General features: G+C 42.9%; 1 protein-coding gene across 2 annotated transcripts in view; it reads right to left on the reverse strand.

Moving 5' to 3' along the window:
* The window catches only part of BMF (Bcl2 modifying factor), a 336,416-nt gene that overhangs the window by 289,405 nt on the left and 27,902 nt on the right, over window positions 1-19,109 (reverse strand). For both annotated transcript variants that reach the window (XM_069637515.1, XM_069637516.1), the window contains exon 2: window positions 9,840-10,177. In XM_069637515.1, the coding sequence (XP_069493616.1) occupies window positions 9,840-10,177 (338 nt within the window). The remainder of the gene's footprint in view (window positions 1-9,839; window positions 10,178-19,109) is intronic.

Below are 19,109 nucleotides of genomic sequence, written 5' to 3' on the forward strand. Positions count from 1 at the left end.
TGATGTACCCTTTTCCTGGGGTGCAGGCTGGGGGTGGAAGTCGTGTTCGTCTTCGGACGATTGATCTTCCGGGATATTAATGGTCGAGGCACTCTGTGCAAGTGTGGAGGCTTGCCTGACGTCGTGCGGCGACCTCGACCGGGACCGCCCAGAGGACGTCCTTTCGGACCGCTCCTTCTGTGCCTCTTTCCGAGGTTTCGACGACGTCGAATCTCGGGTGGATTTTTTGTGTTTAGCGTGTGTATGTGTAACGCTTTTGTCGCCGGGGGACTTCCCCATAGTCGCCGGGACGGACGACCTTCCGAGGCCGGGGACGTGCGTTCGGCTGTCCTTCGACGCCTTGGTGCCCTCGCCGTCCGAAAGTTCGGCGTCGCTGCCGTCGCTGAAGGTACCCTCCGCCTCCATAGCTGCTAGCTTGGCGTGGTGGGCCCAACGCTTGGTGGAGCGGTCCTTAAGAGTTTTTGCCTTAAACCTGCTACAGGCCCTGCAACCCGTCTCGGGGTGGTCTCTGGGTAGGCAAAGGTTGCACGTAGCGTGCTTATCTACCCAAGGGTATTTCTTATTACACTTGGGGCAAAACTGAAAGGGCGTACCCTCCATACGCGCCTGTGGGCAGCGGGCAAGTGTGTGTAGGTAATAAGGTGTCGAGTGTGGAAGTGTACCACCCCCACTCTCCCTACTTGTAGGGCCGAGGCCAGCGGCCCAGGCCCGAGCCGAGGCGGAAGCCTCAAGGCCCAATCCGTCGGGTATTCGACGTTGATCTCCTCCCCGGTTCGGCGTCGAGATGTTGATCGACGAAAGGTTGGCCAAACGGGGCAAATTAGAATTAGTTTAGAGTGAAACTATGGCAAAGCCAGGGAACTCCGATGAAGTGCTTCCGACCAGAATGGCGGAAAAAAACAATCTGGGGATCCTAGACGCGTGAGGGATCATGGGTACAGGGGACGTCACACTAGGGATAGTATTACTGGCACGCCCTGTGTCGACGCCCATTTTTCGACTTCGAAAAACAAACTGTAATACTCCGCAGCTTCCACTAGATGTCGGCCTATGCACAGCATGTGATCTAAGCAGATTCCACAAGCCTCAGAAATATATATATATATATATGGGTTTGCTTGCTGCCCTATAGTTAAGATAAACTTTTCTCAAAATTCTATTGCTAATAACGTTTGGGCGACTGAGGGATTTGCCTGACAATTTCAAAAATAAATATGAGGCACAAGCTCCTCCAAACTGTATATTTTGGGGAACATTTGTGAAACGGTTGAACGGATACTAAACGAAGAATAAAAAGCTGTTTTCACCCAAATCTCATTAATTTTGCCGTAGAGTAAAGGGTGCTTTCAGTGAACACCTGTAGCGCCAGAACTGCTGGACAGCTGTGCCCCAAATAAGAAAGAAATTGGGCACGAGGGGCCTCATCAGAAGTTAAGCGGTGCAGTAAAAATGTGGCGGTACCGCACTGCCCAATCACGAGTATGGGGAAAGTCAGAGGATTCACCTCCACCTCTGAGATGGGGGTGAATGTGCTGACTTTCTGCCCATTTTCGGTGCAATTACTGCAGCAGTAATTGGACCGAAAATGCCCTATTTAGTGCTATGGACTTACACCGCCACTGACACTTCACACAATCCCAACGGACCAAGAGGTGGAAAGAGTAATTGTGCTGGGCGGTATTCCAACGGATTTACCACCCGGATACTGCCCAACTCCTGATGAGTCACAGATATCTCTTTTTTGGTTTGGTATAAATTTGCCAAAAACAACAAAAATCGATGGAAAAGGTGGTATCCAGACCCAAAAAAGGTTTACATATCTCCCATGGGGAATTGCACCACTGAAGATTTTCTTTTTCTCTTATTGTAAGCGATTCCTGCAGTAGTCCAGGAGAAGTGGAAAAAAAGAGCTCAAAACGATATTTGGAGTAGAAAATGTTTTCACATCACAGTAAAGGTGGGGAGGGTGAAAGAGTCAATTTTGAAGTAAATTGTTTTCAACCTACCTGAGGAATCCCATGTGATCCCCGAAGAGTACCCCTGGGACGTCACAAGATGCACTCAGGAACAAATGCACCATAGGAACCGGTCCGTAAAAGGGAGTATAGGAGAAGAGGATTTAGGAGGGAACCAAGAAAGGAGGAGTCTGGAAAGTGACGATAATCCTAACTCAGAGTCCCCCGTTGTTCAGTCCACGATATCACAGCAGGGATCAACAATGAGATAAAAATGGCATCCTGCAGGGACATCTCTACAAGAGGGTTCTGAGCCAACATTGTCAAATCTTCTGCAAACGCTGAATTTCCTTGGTTTTGCACTGAATATATGTGTAGATCATCAATATTATGGTGGGTTTAAAAAAGCAAGCAAAATGCTTGTACCTGTTATGTGAGAGTAAAATCGGCCATTTCAGGTACAAAAAGCTAAAAAAGACATGTGTATAGCGCCACCTAGAAGCCATCAGTGGAAGTTCACCTCCAGATCAGAGGCACACAAAATGCACTAGCAGCATACACATTAGCTCAAAAGCTTGCTTTTTCCTCCATATGAGGAAACTGCCATTGCCTTCCAGCACTGCTTTGCAAGCCATCGCTCATCTCGCAGTGAAAAGTGCACCGAGGGGAGATTTTGGATCCGAAAAGCTTTCATATATTTTCGACGTTTAATTTGTAAACTCGTTTTATTTTTAGAATAGCCCCAGTTCATGTATTACTTTGATTGCAAAACCATATAACTGTGAGCTTTGACATGGACGATCAATTACATCTCTTTCACTGGAATGCATTGTTTCAGGAAAGTTGCCATGTGTTTGGTGGTTCTTGCAAAATGGAGACCATTATATTTGTTCATGTAATCTGACATTGGCTACTTTTATGGTGTTTGATATAGTAAATGTTCGTATATCTATCATATTTGGAAAATGAAGCTACAATATAATGTATCAGGTTAGGCCAATTCATTGTTCACAGTTGCCATTTGGATGTACCCTCCCTCACCACCTATGCAACACCAGGTTGCTCATCATATGATTTAGCCTTGCAAGGGTGCAATGACACCTACTTTAGTTTGAAAACTCTAACCAGAGTGCCTTCCAGATAATTTCCATTTTCATACAGAGTTCCTGATTTTGTCTGAGTTTCATTAACAGGATTTCGGATCGCCTAGACATTTTGTGTTTTGCCTTTAACTGTTCTTTGAAGTGAGCCATTGAGATGCGTAGAAATTCTCCTGCCTCACAATGTGTAAGGAAGTGTGTCAATACTGACATTATTTTATGTTTTCTTATAGGCCCCTGGACTTACAAGAGCCACGAACAGAGCAGCACCACAGCATGATCTAGAAAATGATGCAGTGATCAGCTTAAAGGACTGTGATTGGTTGGTAGGCAGCCAAAGTCTCACACGGTTTTGTGGCTGTAATAGCTCTGCCTGGGGCGCATGTACACCCAGTGGCACGCGACACGGCACTAATGAAGGCAAGGTTTCCTTTCCTGAGAACTGCAACATAGGTCACATGGGTGTTAGTCACCAATTCCGATCCCTTTATGTGTGATTGAAAGATCACTGCAGGCAGAGCTTGTGCCACGTGGATTGACCGATCTGTATTATGCAGGCGTAGCATGGTGCTGTTAGTTACACCAGTCAAGGCCAGAGGATGTTCTGTTGGGGAGTTCATTGTTACTTTCTGTATAAGCCTCATTGTGTAAATTCCTATATAAACTCTGAGAATTCTGTGCTTGTGGGCTTCATTTTTGGGACAGGGACACTCTGCCGGCTTTGCTGTCCATTTCTGAACCGCTGTATGGAAAGCTGCCAGGGTTGTCTTATTGGATCTATTGGCGGGTTTCATCATTTGATGTGTCCCAACTCAGATTGGCATGCCCAGCTATGAACGTAACAGGATTAGTGGACCACTGGCCACTCAAAATCCTGTGTGCACAACAAGGATAACTAAGCGGCCTATTTGAAACCTCTAAGAGGTTTTGATGAAGGCAGGGATGTTTGTTTGTTTGTTTTATTATTTGTAATGCGCGAGCATACTCTCAGGTAACAGTGCGCAACATTTACATGAAATTGCGAAGCTTAGTTACAACAACAAAAATATATACATACCACAGTAAAAGTAATATCAGGATTATATACATATATACAAATAGGCAGCAATAAGTACAGGCAATAGGCAGTACCATATGTACAGATGGCAAAAGTATGAAACACTACGCATCTGGATGTGTTTGGAGGCCTACGTTTTCAACCATGAAACGACCTTAGATCGGAAGTTCTGATAGAGCAGGTCCATTCTGAGAGTTGGCGGTAGAGAGTTCCACAGTTTAGCTGCTTTCACTGGGAAGCTGTTACCCCCTATAGTGGAACGTTTGAAGTTGGGGACAGAAAGGCAGTCTTTATAGGCTGTTCTAGTGGGTCTCAGGGAGGTCTGTCTATGAAATCTGTCGATCAAATATATTGGAGCAGCGTTATTGAGGGATTTGTGAGTGAGTGAGGCAGTTTTTAGAAGTATTTTGTCTTTGATAGCGAGCCATTATTCTGTTGGCTGTGTACTGTAATATGCTCTCTTCTGGAGATGCCCAAAGCTGCTCTAAGAGCGTTATTCTGCAGGGTTTGAAGTTTGCTGGTGGTGGCTTTAGAAGACCCAAGATAGAGAGTGTTGCAGTAGTCCAGGCGGGACAGTATGAGGGCTCTAGCGAGGGTCAAGCAGCTAGTGTCGGACAGAAAGGGTTTGGCTGCACGGATCAGTTTACACGTGGAAGCCGTGGAAGAGGCTAGGGAGTTCACCTGTCTGTTGAAGGAGAATATAGAGTCCAAGTAAAAGTCTTGTGTTTTAACCTCGTCCTACTTTGATGCTATTGCCATTGATCATGAAAGAACAATAAGAAGGGCCTAATTTCTTTAAGCTGGGAGTAGTACCTAGGATAATAAGTACATTTTTATCATCATTCAGGCATAGTCCGTGTGTGGCCATCCATGCCTGGATGATGATGTACACTCTATTCACCAAGGCCAAATCCTTCCCATAATCTCCAGAGAGCGGAAGGAGGATCTGGGTATCATCTGCGTAGTTCGTGTAGGTGATACCGAGATGATCCAAATCATCTAAAAAGTCTTTTGAGAGTCAACAGGGGTCGCAGATGCGACCCCTGAGGTCTCCCTTGCTACCCCTAAAAAATATATATATATATTTCTTTTTCTTTTTTTTAAATGTAAGCCCCTGGGCTATGGACAGCGCCATGTGGATCTTTGTTTCTGAAGTGGTGGGCTTTCTTGTTCAGGCCTCTTAAAACAACACAGGGTTCCACAAGTGTAACACTTTGAGCAGTGACCCCAAATGAGAAAGAATAGGAATAACCAATAATTTGTCTTTCTAGAATTCTATACAAGAATTGCTAGACTCATTAAAGGTTTATTTCAGGCACACTTCAGGGGGCGAGGCACTGATTTAGTCTGTTCTTAAACACCTCAACTCAGCCTTTCCTCCTTCTGAGGTCGATAAATGAGTAACTACACAAGTTGGGTGATATTGTACTTGTTCTACACAAAGCGCTTAAGCGTAAGTGCTATGAAATAACACATCATTATCATTGGCGTTGGACGTCTGCTTGCATTCACAGTAATTTGGTAATATGGGCATATACACACTGATATTAATGATGCATATGGTGATCCACTCTTGTATGAAATGGATATCACATTACAGCAATATTGTAACCATATTTTTCATAGTTCAAGTAAGGAACAATGCTATATGATGTCACTTCCTGTTTTGTCAAGGAGTGAAAGGTTGTGTTCCATCGTTTCCCGTGATGTCACTTGGGGTGGGGTCAAGTGACATCACTTCCTGTGATGTCATCAGAGCACAAGGGTTGTGTGATGTCACTTCTGCTACCCCTGGCATTTTGGTGAAATGGCATCCCTGGATGAAGGTCTGCCTGTGAATTTGCTACCTCCACAGGTTGTATAAGGGGGTTGGTTTGCCACTCTACACATGTGGTCTTTTGGCGAAGCTTTAGTATTAAACCTTGTACAAAAACAGCTCACTGAGCTTGTTGAGTAGTTTCAGATAGTTTATCCCTGAATGTTGGGGAAACAAAATAATCAAGCTGTCTAGAATGTCTGATGGTTATTCAGCTTTCTTTTGCTTACAATTATTAATTCTTTCCCAGTCACTCTTCTAGGGCATGCAACTGCAATGTTCTAAACCAAATTATTATGGTGACAGCAAGGTAGTGTTGAGCTGTGGCCAGGAGGATTTGATCAGCTTGTGGTTATACTGCCCCCAGTGAAAAATGGTCACTCAATTGGAACTGCTGTTAGCAGGGTAAACGAAGGCCATATATTACAGAAATTAATTTCCATGGAGTGGTGTCTTAGTGGAGCTTTGTATATGGCTGCCCTTTCTCCTAGGAGATAGGGAAGTATATGTACTAGAACAGCAACAGGTTTCCAAACAGGAGTTGCAATATGAGCTGTTAATTGTACATCCACAAGAGTGCGAGCTATCAGCGGGTGCCATGTTTTCTGGTCGATTGGGAACATGATGATGTATTAATTTCCATTGTCACACTGTTTACACTTCACCATCTGATTGGTCAGTTATAGGGGTGAGGTCACCATGAGATACTTGGGGATGGGTCAACCAATGCGGAAGGAGTATCACTGCAACAATTGTACCCCAAACATTGAGAGTGAAATGGACATTGGTGAAACACTAGAGTATACTACATGTATTGCTAGTCTGCAACCTGCACATCAAATTCTATCAAGGAACTATGTAAGAGAACCTGGCAGGAGAGTATACCAGGTGTTTTGTGAGTCAGAGAATCGAAAGGAAGATTCATGTCCTTAGGATTTTGAACTACAATGAATGTGGAAAAGACCTGGGGAAGGGAATAATTTCCCCTGTAGTGAGTTGCAACACCAAGAGGAGTGGTTTATCCTCTTGACCTACACGTTTAGTTTTGCTGGAGAGAAACCTGGGGAAGGGAGTCATTCTCTGGATTTGTGAACATTATCCTTTTGGAATCTTTCTTGGATGTATGCCTTTTTGTGTTGAACTTGAACAACTGTGCACTTTTCAAGCCAAAGAGCGTAGCCTTATAGAGTTACTTTTAAAAGGTGAGGGCTAGGATAGGATTTCAGACACTAGGCATTTTTGCTTTGGACATCTTGACACAGGACAGGCCCTTCGTTTTTGGTTGAGGTAGGGAAATACCTTCGTAAATTAGGGACAGTGAGGCATTTTGCAACCCCTTTATTATTTAAATAAAGTATATAGCAATCATCATGAGTTCTCTGTGTCCGTGTCTCATTCTTGGCTCCTCACAGAGGTCAGCAAACTTAAGAGGAGCAAGACCTGGCAGAGGACGGAGTAGAGTGTTGGTGCCCCCAATCCTAAGGGTATACAGTGTTTACAAAATAAATGGGTATATGACAAGCAACACTGCATGCCTTTATTGTAAGCAGGGGACATTGGAAGTTCAAGTGTCCAAACAGGCCACTGCTTCAAGCAGCTGGAAATCCCATGACCCCAACCATTCCAAATTTGAACACACAAAATGTTCAGCCTCATGTAAAGTAAGAGAGTTAGGATGCCAAAAGAAATGTGATGGCATAATATGTACATTAACGCCAGTAGATCAGGATGTGTCTTTTGAAGAATGTAAAGTTGAAGGTCAAAGTACGCTCTGTTTTATAGACAGCGGAGCACCAATCAGCAATCATTTCAGGAGCTTTTCCACATGTGCCTATTTCATCTAATACTGTCAAAGGTGTTGTTATGTCTAATAATCCAGTGATTCATTCTGTTACTGTCCCCCTTGTCAGTGACCATGGGTTCTGTTTCAGATAAACACAATGTTGGGATGCAAGTCCAATGCCCCAAACATGAGAGAAAGTACAGATTATGGAAACTCCTATAGCATGGAAAAACCGCTATTCTAGTGCCAGCATTTTTGTCACCATGTGCGCTGTTTTGGCCCGCGTAAAATGAATTCAGTCCAAACACATTGCTGAATGTACTTTCGGGTGTAAGCCAGAGTAGTATCATGAGCATTCGTTGAAAGGAACGGGCACAAAGACCAGGGAAGGCACTGTTCCCCTGGCACGTGAAGACCAGGGAAGGGTTTTTTCACCTGGCACGACCAAGACCAGGGAAGGACTGATCCCATAAGAAGAATGGCTGTAGTACAACGCCAAATTATTTTTCCCCTATAGTAATAATAATAATTTCAATTTTTATGTAGCGCTACGAACCCTCAGGCATCTGAACACTGCTTATTATTATTATAGTAGTTTGTGGTATTTAAGTGTGAGGATCAGAATAGGTTTTGGACACACACAGGACAGTGGACCTTTATTTTAGACATGCTGACTACTTCGTTTTGTTGAAGCAGGGAAACCCCTCATAGTGTTAGGGACAGTGAGGCCTTTTTCCCAACCCTCTTATTATTTAAATAAAGTTATTGTGAACCGCTTAAGACTGTGTCTGTCTCCTTACTTCTGGTGCCTCACAGAACACAAAGTTTCCAATCAGTCAAAAGATAATGGCACTATAAATCTAGGAGCCACAGTGGGGATTCAGCACAACCAGCTAAACTGGCCCTATACAACTGAGACATTGGGCCTCATTACGACCCGGGCGGTAAGGGATTACCGGTACCGGTAAGGGCACCGGTACCGGTAATCCCTTACCGCCCTATTACGAGTTCCCTTTGCGGGTCCTCCCTTAACGGCTGGACGGGACCCGCAAAGGGATTTCAGAGGTAATAACGGTACTGCAATTTGGGGTACCGTTATTACCGCCTTCCCCATTCCCATTGAGCCCTATGGGGGCTAAAATGGGAATGAGGAAGGGCCATGGTGAATGGGGAATTACCGCCCCCGCCAACCTTGAAATGGGGCGGTAATTGCTCCATTCACCATGGCGGAATCGGTAAGGTTTTGGAGGCAATCATGGTGCTAATAGCGCCATAGTTACCTCCAGGGTCGTAATGAGGCCCATTGTTTGGCTGCAGGGTAAATTGCTAACAATTCTCACCTTTAGATTTATTTATACTTAAGTAATCAAAGCTACCTAGCCTTACATTAATGATTTGTGATTTCACTAGAAATCACTCATCAAGGACTTGATTGCAATGGTTTGAAATGTTACCATTACTACTAATATTAAAGAGAGAACTTTAATGCATTCTGGTTCAACAGGGGTGCATACCTACGAATAGAGCAAGTCTGCATTTTGTATTTTCCAATCCCAAGTCCTTCATCCTTCAGAGGTCGATGAATTGAGTTCTAGTAAACTCTTACTACAGTGTTTAGCGGTGGGAAGAGGCCACCATAAAGTGCTATGTAAAAACCCTAACATTATTATTATTATTATTACACTATTGTGAATAATACTAAACATTATGGCCTTATTGTGTTTTACGATCAACATTTCTGCAGTTTGATCATACTGTATGCAGCACAACAGTTCCACCAAAATGATTTCAAACAATAAATTCACGATACTTGCAAATTAAACAGCTAGCAGTTCAAAGACATCAGTATGTTAAGCTCTCAAAGCTGTGATCTGTGTTAAACTTGCAGGACACAGTTTCAAATACAAGCAGAGCATAGACTTGTGTTCTTCCAAGATTGATTGAATACTAAATGTGGTAAGAGTAGTAACACCTGTCAGTTAAAGCCTTAAGAAACAGCAAAAACTGTGCTACAAAGTGTTATATAAAAACAAAAAATGATTGTAACTATGTGGTGCAAATACACAAGATGGCATGACCTTAGAAAGTGGATATTGCTCTTTCTCTTCGTTGAGCCCTGTTTCCTTACCATAGAAAAGCCTCTGAGGTTCCTCGGTTACGCCACAAGGCAACATAATGTCGTCGCTGGGTGACGACGGGTTCTGCGTCTGGGTTGCCTTGTCCTGATGTTCCGTGAACTTGATACCTGGGCCACAGCAGTGGGAGAGAGGAAACAGTTGGAACCTGCCCCGGAAACAGGTGTAGGACTGTGCCTGGGTGAAGAAAGATGCAGGGCTCATATTTCCGGACTGACCTGGAAATATAAAGTCATCGGGGTGAAAAACATCATCATCCAACTCGTCCAGGTCTGAATAGTCCCCTCCTATGTATCTCGGAAACATTTTATCTGTGTCCCAGCAAGGTTTCCTGCCAAAAGAGAAATGATACATTTAAGAGAAAACAGCGTGAAAAAGAATGTAAACAGTGTTAAGTCACCACAAACTTCCAGGAACGGGCGGAAGTGCATGCAACAGATCCATAATGCCTAGGCTTTTGCAATTCAACATGCATTGAATCAGGGGCCCTGCAGTGAAATCAGAATAGGATCAGAAATTGTGATGCTTGGGTAATGGTGCATTCAAAACAATGTAACTGTGGTCATGCAGGAAACAGGCGGGACCGGAGACCATTACGAGTGTAGGGGATTTATTTCCTGGGTATTATTGCATTATTTCAGGATGAGTTACTGCTTAGGTTTTCACAGTACCCAAAAATAATCTTATATAGTAAATTCAGGTTTACATGTGAAAGTGGAAAACCTGCTACAGAAAGTAAGTTCAATTGGTTGCGTATAACGAAAAAATAAAAATATATATATATGTTTGCTTCAAGAAAAAACTTTAGTTGAAGTGCAGTTAAGGTGAGTAATCTTAACACAAAAAAAACCTTTGAAATTCAGCATTGTATGGCATTCTAAATCCCTTCTCTTATAATATATATGTGCTCTTGGGCTTTGCAATGGGAACGCACCGAGTTAGGGAAATCCTGAGTTTCACAATGCACTGAATTTCAAGGGTGTTGTTGCGTTACTCACCTTAACTGCACTTCAACTAAAGTTTTTTCCTTGAATTGCAAGGGTTTTGCTATACCATGGTTTTTTTTCAGCGCCACTGGTCATGGCCTTCTGCCGTGCCCACCGTATACTTTTCTGCACCACTGCCTATGGCCTTTGGCTGTGCCCACTGTATATTTTAAATCTGTATCAGGCCACTAGCCATGGCCTAAGGACAAGCCCACTGTATATTTTTCGGAACCACTGACCATGGCCTTCGGCCGTGCCCATTGGATTTCTCTCAGCGCCACTGTATATGGCCTTCGGCCATGGTACCTTCAGCCGTGCCGATTGGATTAGTTGAAATCATTAACGGGCCACTAGCCATGGCCATTGTATGTTTTACAAAAATACCAAGCTTTCAACACTATCAAACTACCGGCCATTACTGGCCATGGCCTTTTTACTTTTTCTCCATAACCGCAGCTATATCAATGAACTACATATAGCCACGATTATCCGTAGTTTTCATATAGATGCGATTGTCGGGAAAAATGGTGAAAAACAAAACCTTTTCCCCTGGACCCTCACTCAATCACAAAGTGCCCCTCTGCTCATGATAAGGTCCCTCCACTGCCACCAACTCCAATTTGCCTCCCCACCCCTCTCCCATACCCCCTCAAACACTCATTCTTCCGTGTGATGCACTTTCATTTCCCAATCTCTTTTTGTCCAGTAGCTGCGATTATCGGACTGAAAACCCGCAGCTACAGCAAAACGTTCATGCTGCAAACTTGGTCCCCAGCCCACCTCCAATTCCCATATTTCACATAGTGCCCTGTCCCTCCACTCCCACCTCTACCATGATACATTTCACAATTATTTCGCCTCCAAATGCCATTTTTCTGCTTTTGGTTTTCATGTACCCTCGGGTATAGCCGCGATTATCTCTCACATTGAGAAAAAAATGGCGGCTTTTTCATTTCATCATGGGGCTATAGCTATAATTTTGAGAGAAAGGGGCACTCCCTTCTCCGTCAAATATTTAAAAAACGACTGGACAGAATAACCTCAAACCACAAAAGGATGGCAAGTCAATGCTTGGTGCCCAAGTTCTTTCGGACCTAGTCTAAATCCATCCAGCCGTTTGGGCTGTGCGGTGGATCAGAAATTGGCCTTTTTGTCCTATGGAAAAATAAATGGGGAGTAGGTTGAAAGAGCTTTTATTTTGTTTTCTTAATAACTTTTTTTCGTTTTTGCCAAATCTTTCCCAAACTGTCAAGTCTAGGGGTGGGTGTCGGGGGGGGGGGGGTAGGGGTAGGGGGGCAGGGCGTACATTGTCTGCTCAATTTCAGGCAATTTCATATCAAGAGTCAAATGTTATTATCAATTCATTGTTTTAGATTTCCTATGTAGCTCACTTCTCACCTTATCTATAGGTTGGTGACGGCTGCCCTATAATATATAGTATAGTGCAACGGCAGTCAAACTATAGTTAAGGTGTGTAGCAAGTTCCATAGGAAACAAGAACATTGAATTGCTAATAACTTTTGACTTGCAGGACGAATTTGGCTGATATTTTGCAAACAAAAAACTGGACATTTTGGGAACGATTCATTAAAAAAAAAGAAAACGTTATTAAGAAAGCAAGAAAACGCTGTTTTCAGCCTACTCCAATTACTTTTCCGTTAGAGAAAAAGTCAAAATTTCTGCCCAGCACACAGCAAAGACCGCTGGTCGGAATTGAACCAGGTATGAAACAACTTGACCAGGAAGCGTTGAATTGATTTCCACGAGAGGTCAGAGGTTATTCTATCTAGTAGTTCTTCAAATATTTGACGGAGAAGGGGGTTCCTCCTTCCCCCAAAATGATAGCTATATATGTGCCCCACAAATCATCAGCAAAGCATTTCTAAAATTAAAAATCAGCCATTTTATTTTTCCTCGATGTGAGAGTTAACCGTGGCTATAAGGTGGGTTAGCAGAAAACGAAAAGTGCAAAAAAGCCATTTGGAGGAGGAAAAAGGATGAACTGGCGACTAGATTGAGGTGGGAAGGGGGAAGAGGATGCCATGTGAAATTGGGGAGTTGGGGGTGGTCAGGAGGCAGAGTACCAGTTCAAAACATTTTGCATAACCTGTGTTATACCCAGGGATAACCACGGCTACAACGGAAGACGCAAAAAAGAATGAAAGTGCTTCCCACGAAACGAAGAGTGGAAGGGTGTAATGGGAGAGGGCTAGGGAGGGAAAAATCACCTGTAGGGAGTGGGGTAATCATGGGAAGATGAGGAGGGCACTTGGTGAGTGCCTGCAAGGGTGGGGAAGAGCTTTGAAAATGGAGTGTTTTCGTATAATCACGGATATACCCGCGGATAACTCAGGTTATGGGTAGTTCAATGGCATATCCATGGAAATCAAAAATATTTATTTTTTTAAAGGACATTTTACGAGTTTGGCAGGAATTGGAAAATAATTTAAAAAACTGTGGATGTGGGTAGTGATGATCATCTTAACTTGGCTTCCCCTCTGTCACACACAGATGAGATTCACAATGACAAACAAAGTTAGAGGCTTTCTCACATCCGTTGTATTTCAAGGGTTTCATTGCATCAAATTGTTTCAACTTAAAGGTGCTTCAACTAAAGGTTTTTTCAGTGATCATATATATGAATATATATATATATATATATATATTTTTTTTTTTTTTATTGAAAAGAACTTTAGTTGAAGCACCATTAAGGTGAAACAATTTGATGCAATGAAACACTTGAAATTTGGTGAAAACACTTTAGTTGAAGTGATGTTAAACCCCTAACATTACCCCCATAACCCCTAACGTTAGTGCCACAAAACCCCTAACATTCGATTGGTGCTAGAAACTGTGCCACCTGAACTATGAGGCCCCCATTGTGTGGCCCCCAAGTAAACTTATTATATCACAAATGACATCAACCAGTTTAACATTTAGCACCACAGCAACAGGCTAACTCTACGGTTAACCTCCTGCCACCCAAGTTACAGAGCCAAATGAAACAAGGGCCCCTTAAGGCAGGCAGCAGTACCATTACCAGGAGTCTTGACCCAAACCGCAGATGATATTGCCATTTACACCTGTTTAGTTTCCTATGCAGGTGCTATGAGTCTTTAATTGAAAAGACAAAGACACTTACCTTACCGCGCACTTCAGTGGCACACCCTAGTTCCTGAAACCTAATTTCTCTGCTGATGCCCGTGACCTCATCAACAGAGTAACAGACTTCTGAAAGTAAAGCACGGCACAGCGCCACACACCGTAAGGTCATATATATTTTTTAAATTAAAGATCCTTAGCAACATGCAGGTGCTAAGGGTGTTCATTTGATAAAAAAACACACTTATCTTGCAGCGCACCTCAGTGCTAGACCCTAGTTCCTGAAATCCATTTTCTCTGTTGATGACTGTGACATCATCAACAGGGAAACAGACTTTTGAAGGTATAGCACACCACAAAATCATATTTTGTTTTAATTAAACACCCTTAGCAGCCGGATAGGACACTACATGGGTACTAAGAAGTGAGGGAGGAGCAGGGAGGAGAGGGATGAGAAACACTCAGACTGCTTCTAACCCAGGCTTCTACCAGAGAATACAGCCCATGTTCCGAGCATCCTGATTGGCTAGCATCCCCTCCCAGGGACATAATGAAAAAAAAGCAAAACTTACCTTTACCTTATGCTACACCACTGCCCAATCCTCCTGACCTCTTTTTCATATAAATATAAACATAAAAAATTTAACAGAAAACCATCAACTTCTAATATACAAATATACAAGCTGAACAGAGAGTAACATTTCTCATACCAATACTCAAATATCTTTTACTTTCGGGAAAATAAACTTCTATAAAAAAGATCTCAATCTCATTTTTTACATTTGACATTCACGTTTTTTACATTGTATACTCTTCGCTAGTCAAGTCTTACAAATCAAGAAATCATGCAAAATAGTGCTGATTTAGCTCCGTGCCCACTGCCTCTTTCCAAAAACTGACAACACTAATCTACCTCCTTTATAGCCCTCACATCCGCCATTCAAACAAATCAAACATTAAACAATCCCAAAATCAACTTTTAAAACTTCTGTAAAAAGCCTGACTTCGAAAAAGAGGCCATACAACTAGAAAGGGACTCAAATAATGTCCAATATAAAGTTATCAACAACGCACGTACCAATGACAAAACTTGAATACTTGATTGGGTGTGCACCAGAAAGCTAGTCGCCTAGATTGACTAAACTCTACCACCTATTTGGTTGGATTACCATTCTCTAGAATGGCACCTCCAATTTATCCCAACCCAGCTAACTCTGTCTATGGTAGGAATTACAAAAACATAGATTCGGCCGAGCTCTCATCTTGCCTCAATACTATCACAAGGGAAACGTCGGATGATGACTCAGCGGAACATCTTCTCAAAGAATATCAAGAAAGACTTACCATACTGGTTGAGAGACTAGCACCCCTAAAAAACAGACTTGTCTGAGAAAATCCTGATCATCAGAAGTGGTTCAGTCATGAACTAGTTGCTCTGAAAAATAGAGAAGCGTAGACTAGAATCTACCTGGATTAAACACCCAACCGAAGAAAACAAGGATGCTTGGAAACAAGCTGACAAAACATACAAAAACAAAGTGACAGAGAGCAAGAAAAATGTCTACAACTCAGAAATTGAACAAGCTACAAATAGCCCTAGAAAACATTTTGAAATAGTAAAATCATTATAAAAACCTAATGCCCTCCAAGTACCTTTCATGCCTAGCATCGAAGATACCGTAACAGTACAGGCTGCACTCGAGGAGAAAATCATCAAGTCGCGAAAGAAAATCAAAGACAAATTGCAGTCCAAGGCTATCTTGGGCGACCTCGCTTTTCACAAAGACTGCCAAGCCTCAAGCCAGCCCCGCCCCACTTTCTCATTCACTAAAATGGAGATATGTGATATGGAAACATACTTAAATCAATGAGACCCACAGCATGTTCTGAAAACATTATCACATCTAAAATTATATTGAACCATCAGGAAATATTCTCACCCTTTCTCACTAGGTTCGTTAATGCCTCCTTTAGGGAAGGAAGGGTTCCCAAGGACTTCAAGACTGTAGACATTACCACAATTCAAAAGAAACCCAGCCTGGACCACAAAGACCCAACCAATCTCAGACCCATCACTAACTGCAACATCCTTCTCAAAGAAGTGGACAAAGCAGCATGCAAGCAATATCAATCTTTCATTGAAGTAGAAGACATCCTACACTTCAAACAGTTGGGCTTTAGGCCAAACTTTACCACTGAGTCTGCCCTCATAGACCATCAGTAACATATGCTGTAAATCATTGAGGAAGGCAAAGTGGGCATCCTGACTCTTTTGGATTTGTCTGCAGCCTTTGACCTGGTGGATCATGGCATGGTATTCTTAAACAAATGCTAGGCCACTTGGGTCAATGCTTGGACAAAACGGTCGACTGGTTCCTCTCATTCCTGTCCGATAGAGAAGCAAGAATCCAATGGGGCAAAGCACGATCTCCTAAGTCTCCCATGTGGTGTGGTGTGGTGTCCCACAGGGGGCACCTCTTTCACCATTACTTTTCAATCTTTATGTCAGACCCCTCTGTTTGCTCCTAGACGATCTGGGTGTGTTTTTCACAAATTACGCTGATGACACCCAGCTAGTCATTGAAATCACAGAAGCATACGATAAAGATGCCACAGCTTTATCCACGATATACCATCTTGTGGAGGACTGGATGTCAACAAACTGGCTAGGCATAAATGGCGAAAAAATTAGCTAATGATCTTTGGCTCAACAGCCATACGTGCCAAATTGATCACTGAATACACTGAATTTTAAATAGGTACAAACAGCATCCCGGTTCTTGATAAGTTGAAGACATTGGGTATCCAATTAGAGGCCTCTCTCATCCCTGACGCATACGTTAACCAGATGACCAAAAGCTGGAATTATTCCATCTTGTGAAATACCTCCATCCATACATCTCAAAGGATAATGCAGCAACCATTGCACGAGCCACGGTTTTCTCCAAATTGGACTACTGCAAATCTCTATTGATCGGCACCTCAAGTAACAATGTGGGGCAATGTCAGGTGATACAAAATTATGCGGTTCATATTAACTAACTCGCAAAACGCATCACGCATCACAGGAGGAACCTACACTTGTTATCCATCCAAGAAAGAATCCATTTCAAAGTAGGATCAATTATACACAAATGTGTGCATGGAACCTCCCTAACCTACCTAAAAATTCTTATACCACAATACCATCCCGCCAGAGTACTGCGTTCAGCAGATAAAAAAACAGGTAAAATTCCCAAGATACAAGCGTGAAAAAGGTCTAGGAAAATCTTTCGCTGTTAAAATAGCCGAATTCTGGAACCTCATACAATACTCTAGCAGGTGATGACAATCTGAAAACGTTTAAGAAAGCTTTCAAAACTCACTTATTTAGGCAGTTCCCTTGCATCGCCTGGCCAACATTCCACAGAAACTGTCTTGTCCCGTCACTGATGGACTGTCCTTTTGTATGTGTTTCAGCGCCCCGACGCCTGTGGGCTTTCGGCGCTTTATAAATATACGAATAAATAAATTAACCACTTTGAAGAGAACACAGAACAAGGCCCATTTCTTCAGATCACGTGAAAACCTCATCCAAGCAAAACAAAACACAATGGCTCGGCCATAAACGTGCTAAATACAACAGTTCTTGATCTCAGAGCACAAAAGCAGTCCAAGGCTATCTTGGGCGACCTCGCTTTTCACAAAGACTGCCAAGCCTCAAGCCAGCCCCGCCCCACTTTCTCATTCACTAAAATGGAGATATGTGATATGGAAACATACTTAAATCAATGAGACCCACAGCATGTTCTGAAAACATTATCACATCTAAAATTATATTGAACCATCAGGAAATATTCTCACCCTTTCTCACTAGGTTCGTTAATGCCTCCTTTAGGGAAGGAAGGGTTCCCAAGGACTTCAAGACTGTAGACATTACCACAATTCAAAAGAAACCCAGCCTGGACCACAAAGACCCAACCAATCTCAGACCCATCACTAACTGCAACATCCTTCTCAAAGAAGTGGACAAAGCAGCATGCAAGCAATATCAATCTTTCATTGAAGTAGAAGACATCCTACACTTCAAACAGTTGGGCTTTAGGCCAAACTTTACCACTGAGTCTGCCCTCATAGACCATCAGTAACATATGCTGTAAATCATTGAGGAAGGCAAAGTGGGCATCCTGACTCTTTTGGATTTGTCTGCAGCCTTTGACCTGGTGGATCATGGCATGGTATTCTTAAACAAATGCTAGGCCACTTGGGTCAATGCTTGGACAAAACGGTCGACTGGTTCCTCTCATTCCTGTCCGATAGAGAAGCAAGAATCCAATGGGGCAAAGCACGATCTCCTAAGTCTCCCATGTGGTGTGGTGTGGTGTCCCACAGGGGGCACCTCTTTCACCATTACTTTTCAATCTTTATGTCAGACCCCTCTGTTTGCTCCTAGACGATCTGGGTGTGTTTTTCACAAATTACGCTGATGACACCCAGCTAGTCATTGAAATCACAGAAGCATACGATAAAGATGCCACAGCTTTATCCACGATATACCATCTTGTGGAGGACTGGATGTCAACAAACTGGCTAGGCATAAATGGCGAAAAAATTAGCTAATGATCTTTGGCTCAACAGCCATACGTGCCAAATTGATCACTGAATACACTGAATTTTAAATAGGTACAAACAGCATCCCGGTTCTTGATATGTTGAAGACATTGGGTATCCAATTAGAGGCCTCTCTCATCCCTGACGCATACGTTAACCAGATGACCAAAAGCTGGAATTATTCCATCTTGTGAAATACCTCCATCCATACATCTCAAAGGATAATGCAGCAACCATTGCACGAGCCACGGTTTTCTCCAAATTGGACTACTGCAAATCTCTATTGATCGGCACCTCAAGTAACAATGTGGGGCAATGTCAGGTGATACAAAATTATGCGGTTCATATTAACTAACTCGCAAAACGCATCACGCATCACAGGAGGAACCTACACTTGTTATCCATCCAAGAAAGAATCCATTTCAAAGTAGGATCAATTATACACAAATGTGTGCATGGAACCTCCCTAACCTACCTAAAAATTCTTATACCACAATACCATCCCGCCAGAGTACTGCGTTCAGCAGATAAAAAAACAGGTAAAATTCCCAAGATACAAGCGTGAAAAAGGTCTAGGAAAATCTT

Source organism: Ambystoma mexicanum, chromosome 14 (genome assembly GCF_040938575.1).
Source record: "Ambystoma mexicanum isolate Mex_15411 chromosome 14, UKY_AmexF1_1, whole genome shotgun sequence".
Taxonomy (NCBI): Eukaryota; Metazoa; Chordata; class Amphibia; order Caudata; family Ambystomatidae; genus Ambystoma; species Ambystoma mexicanum.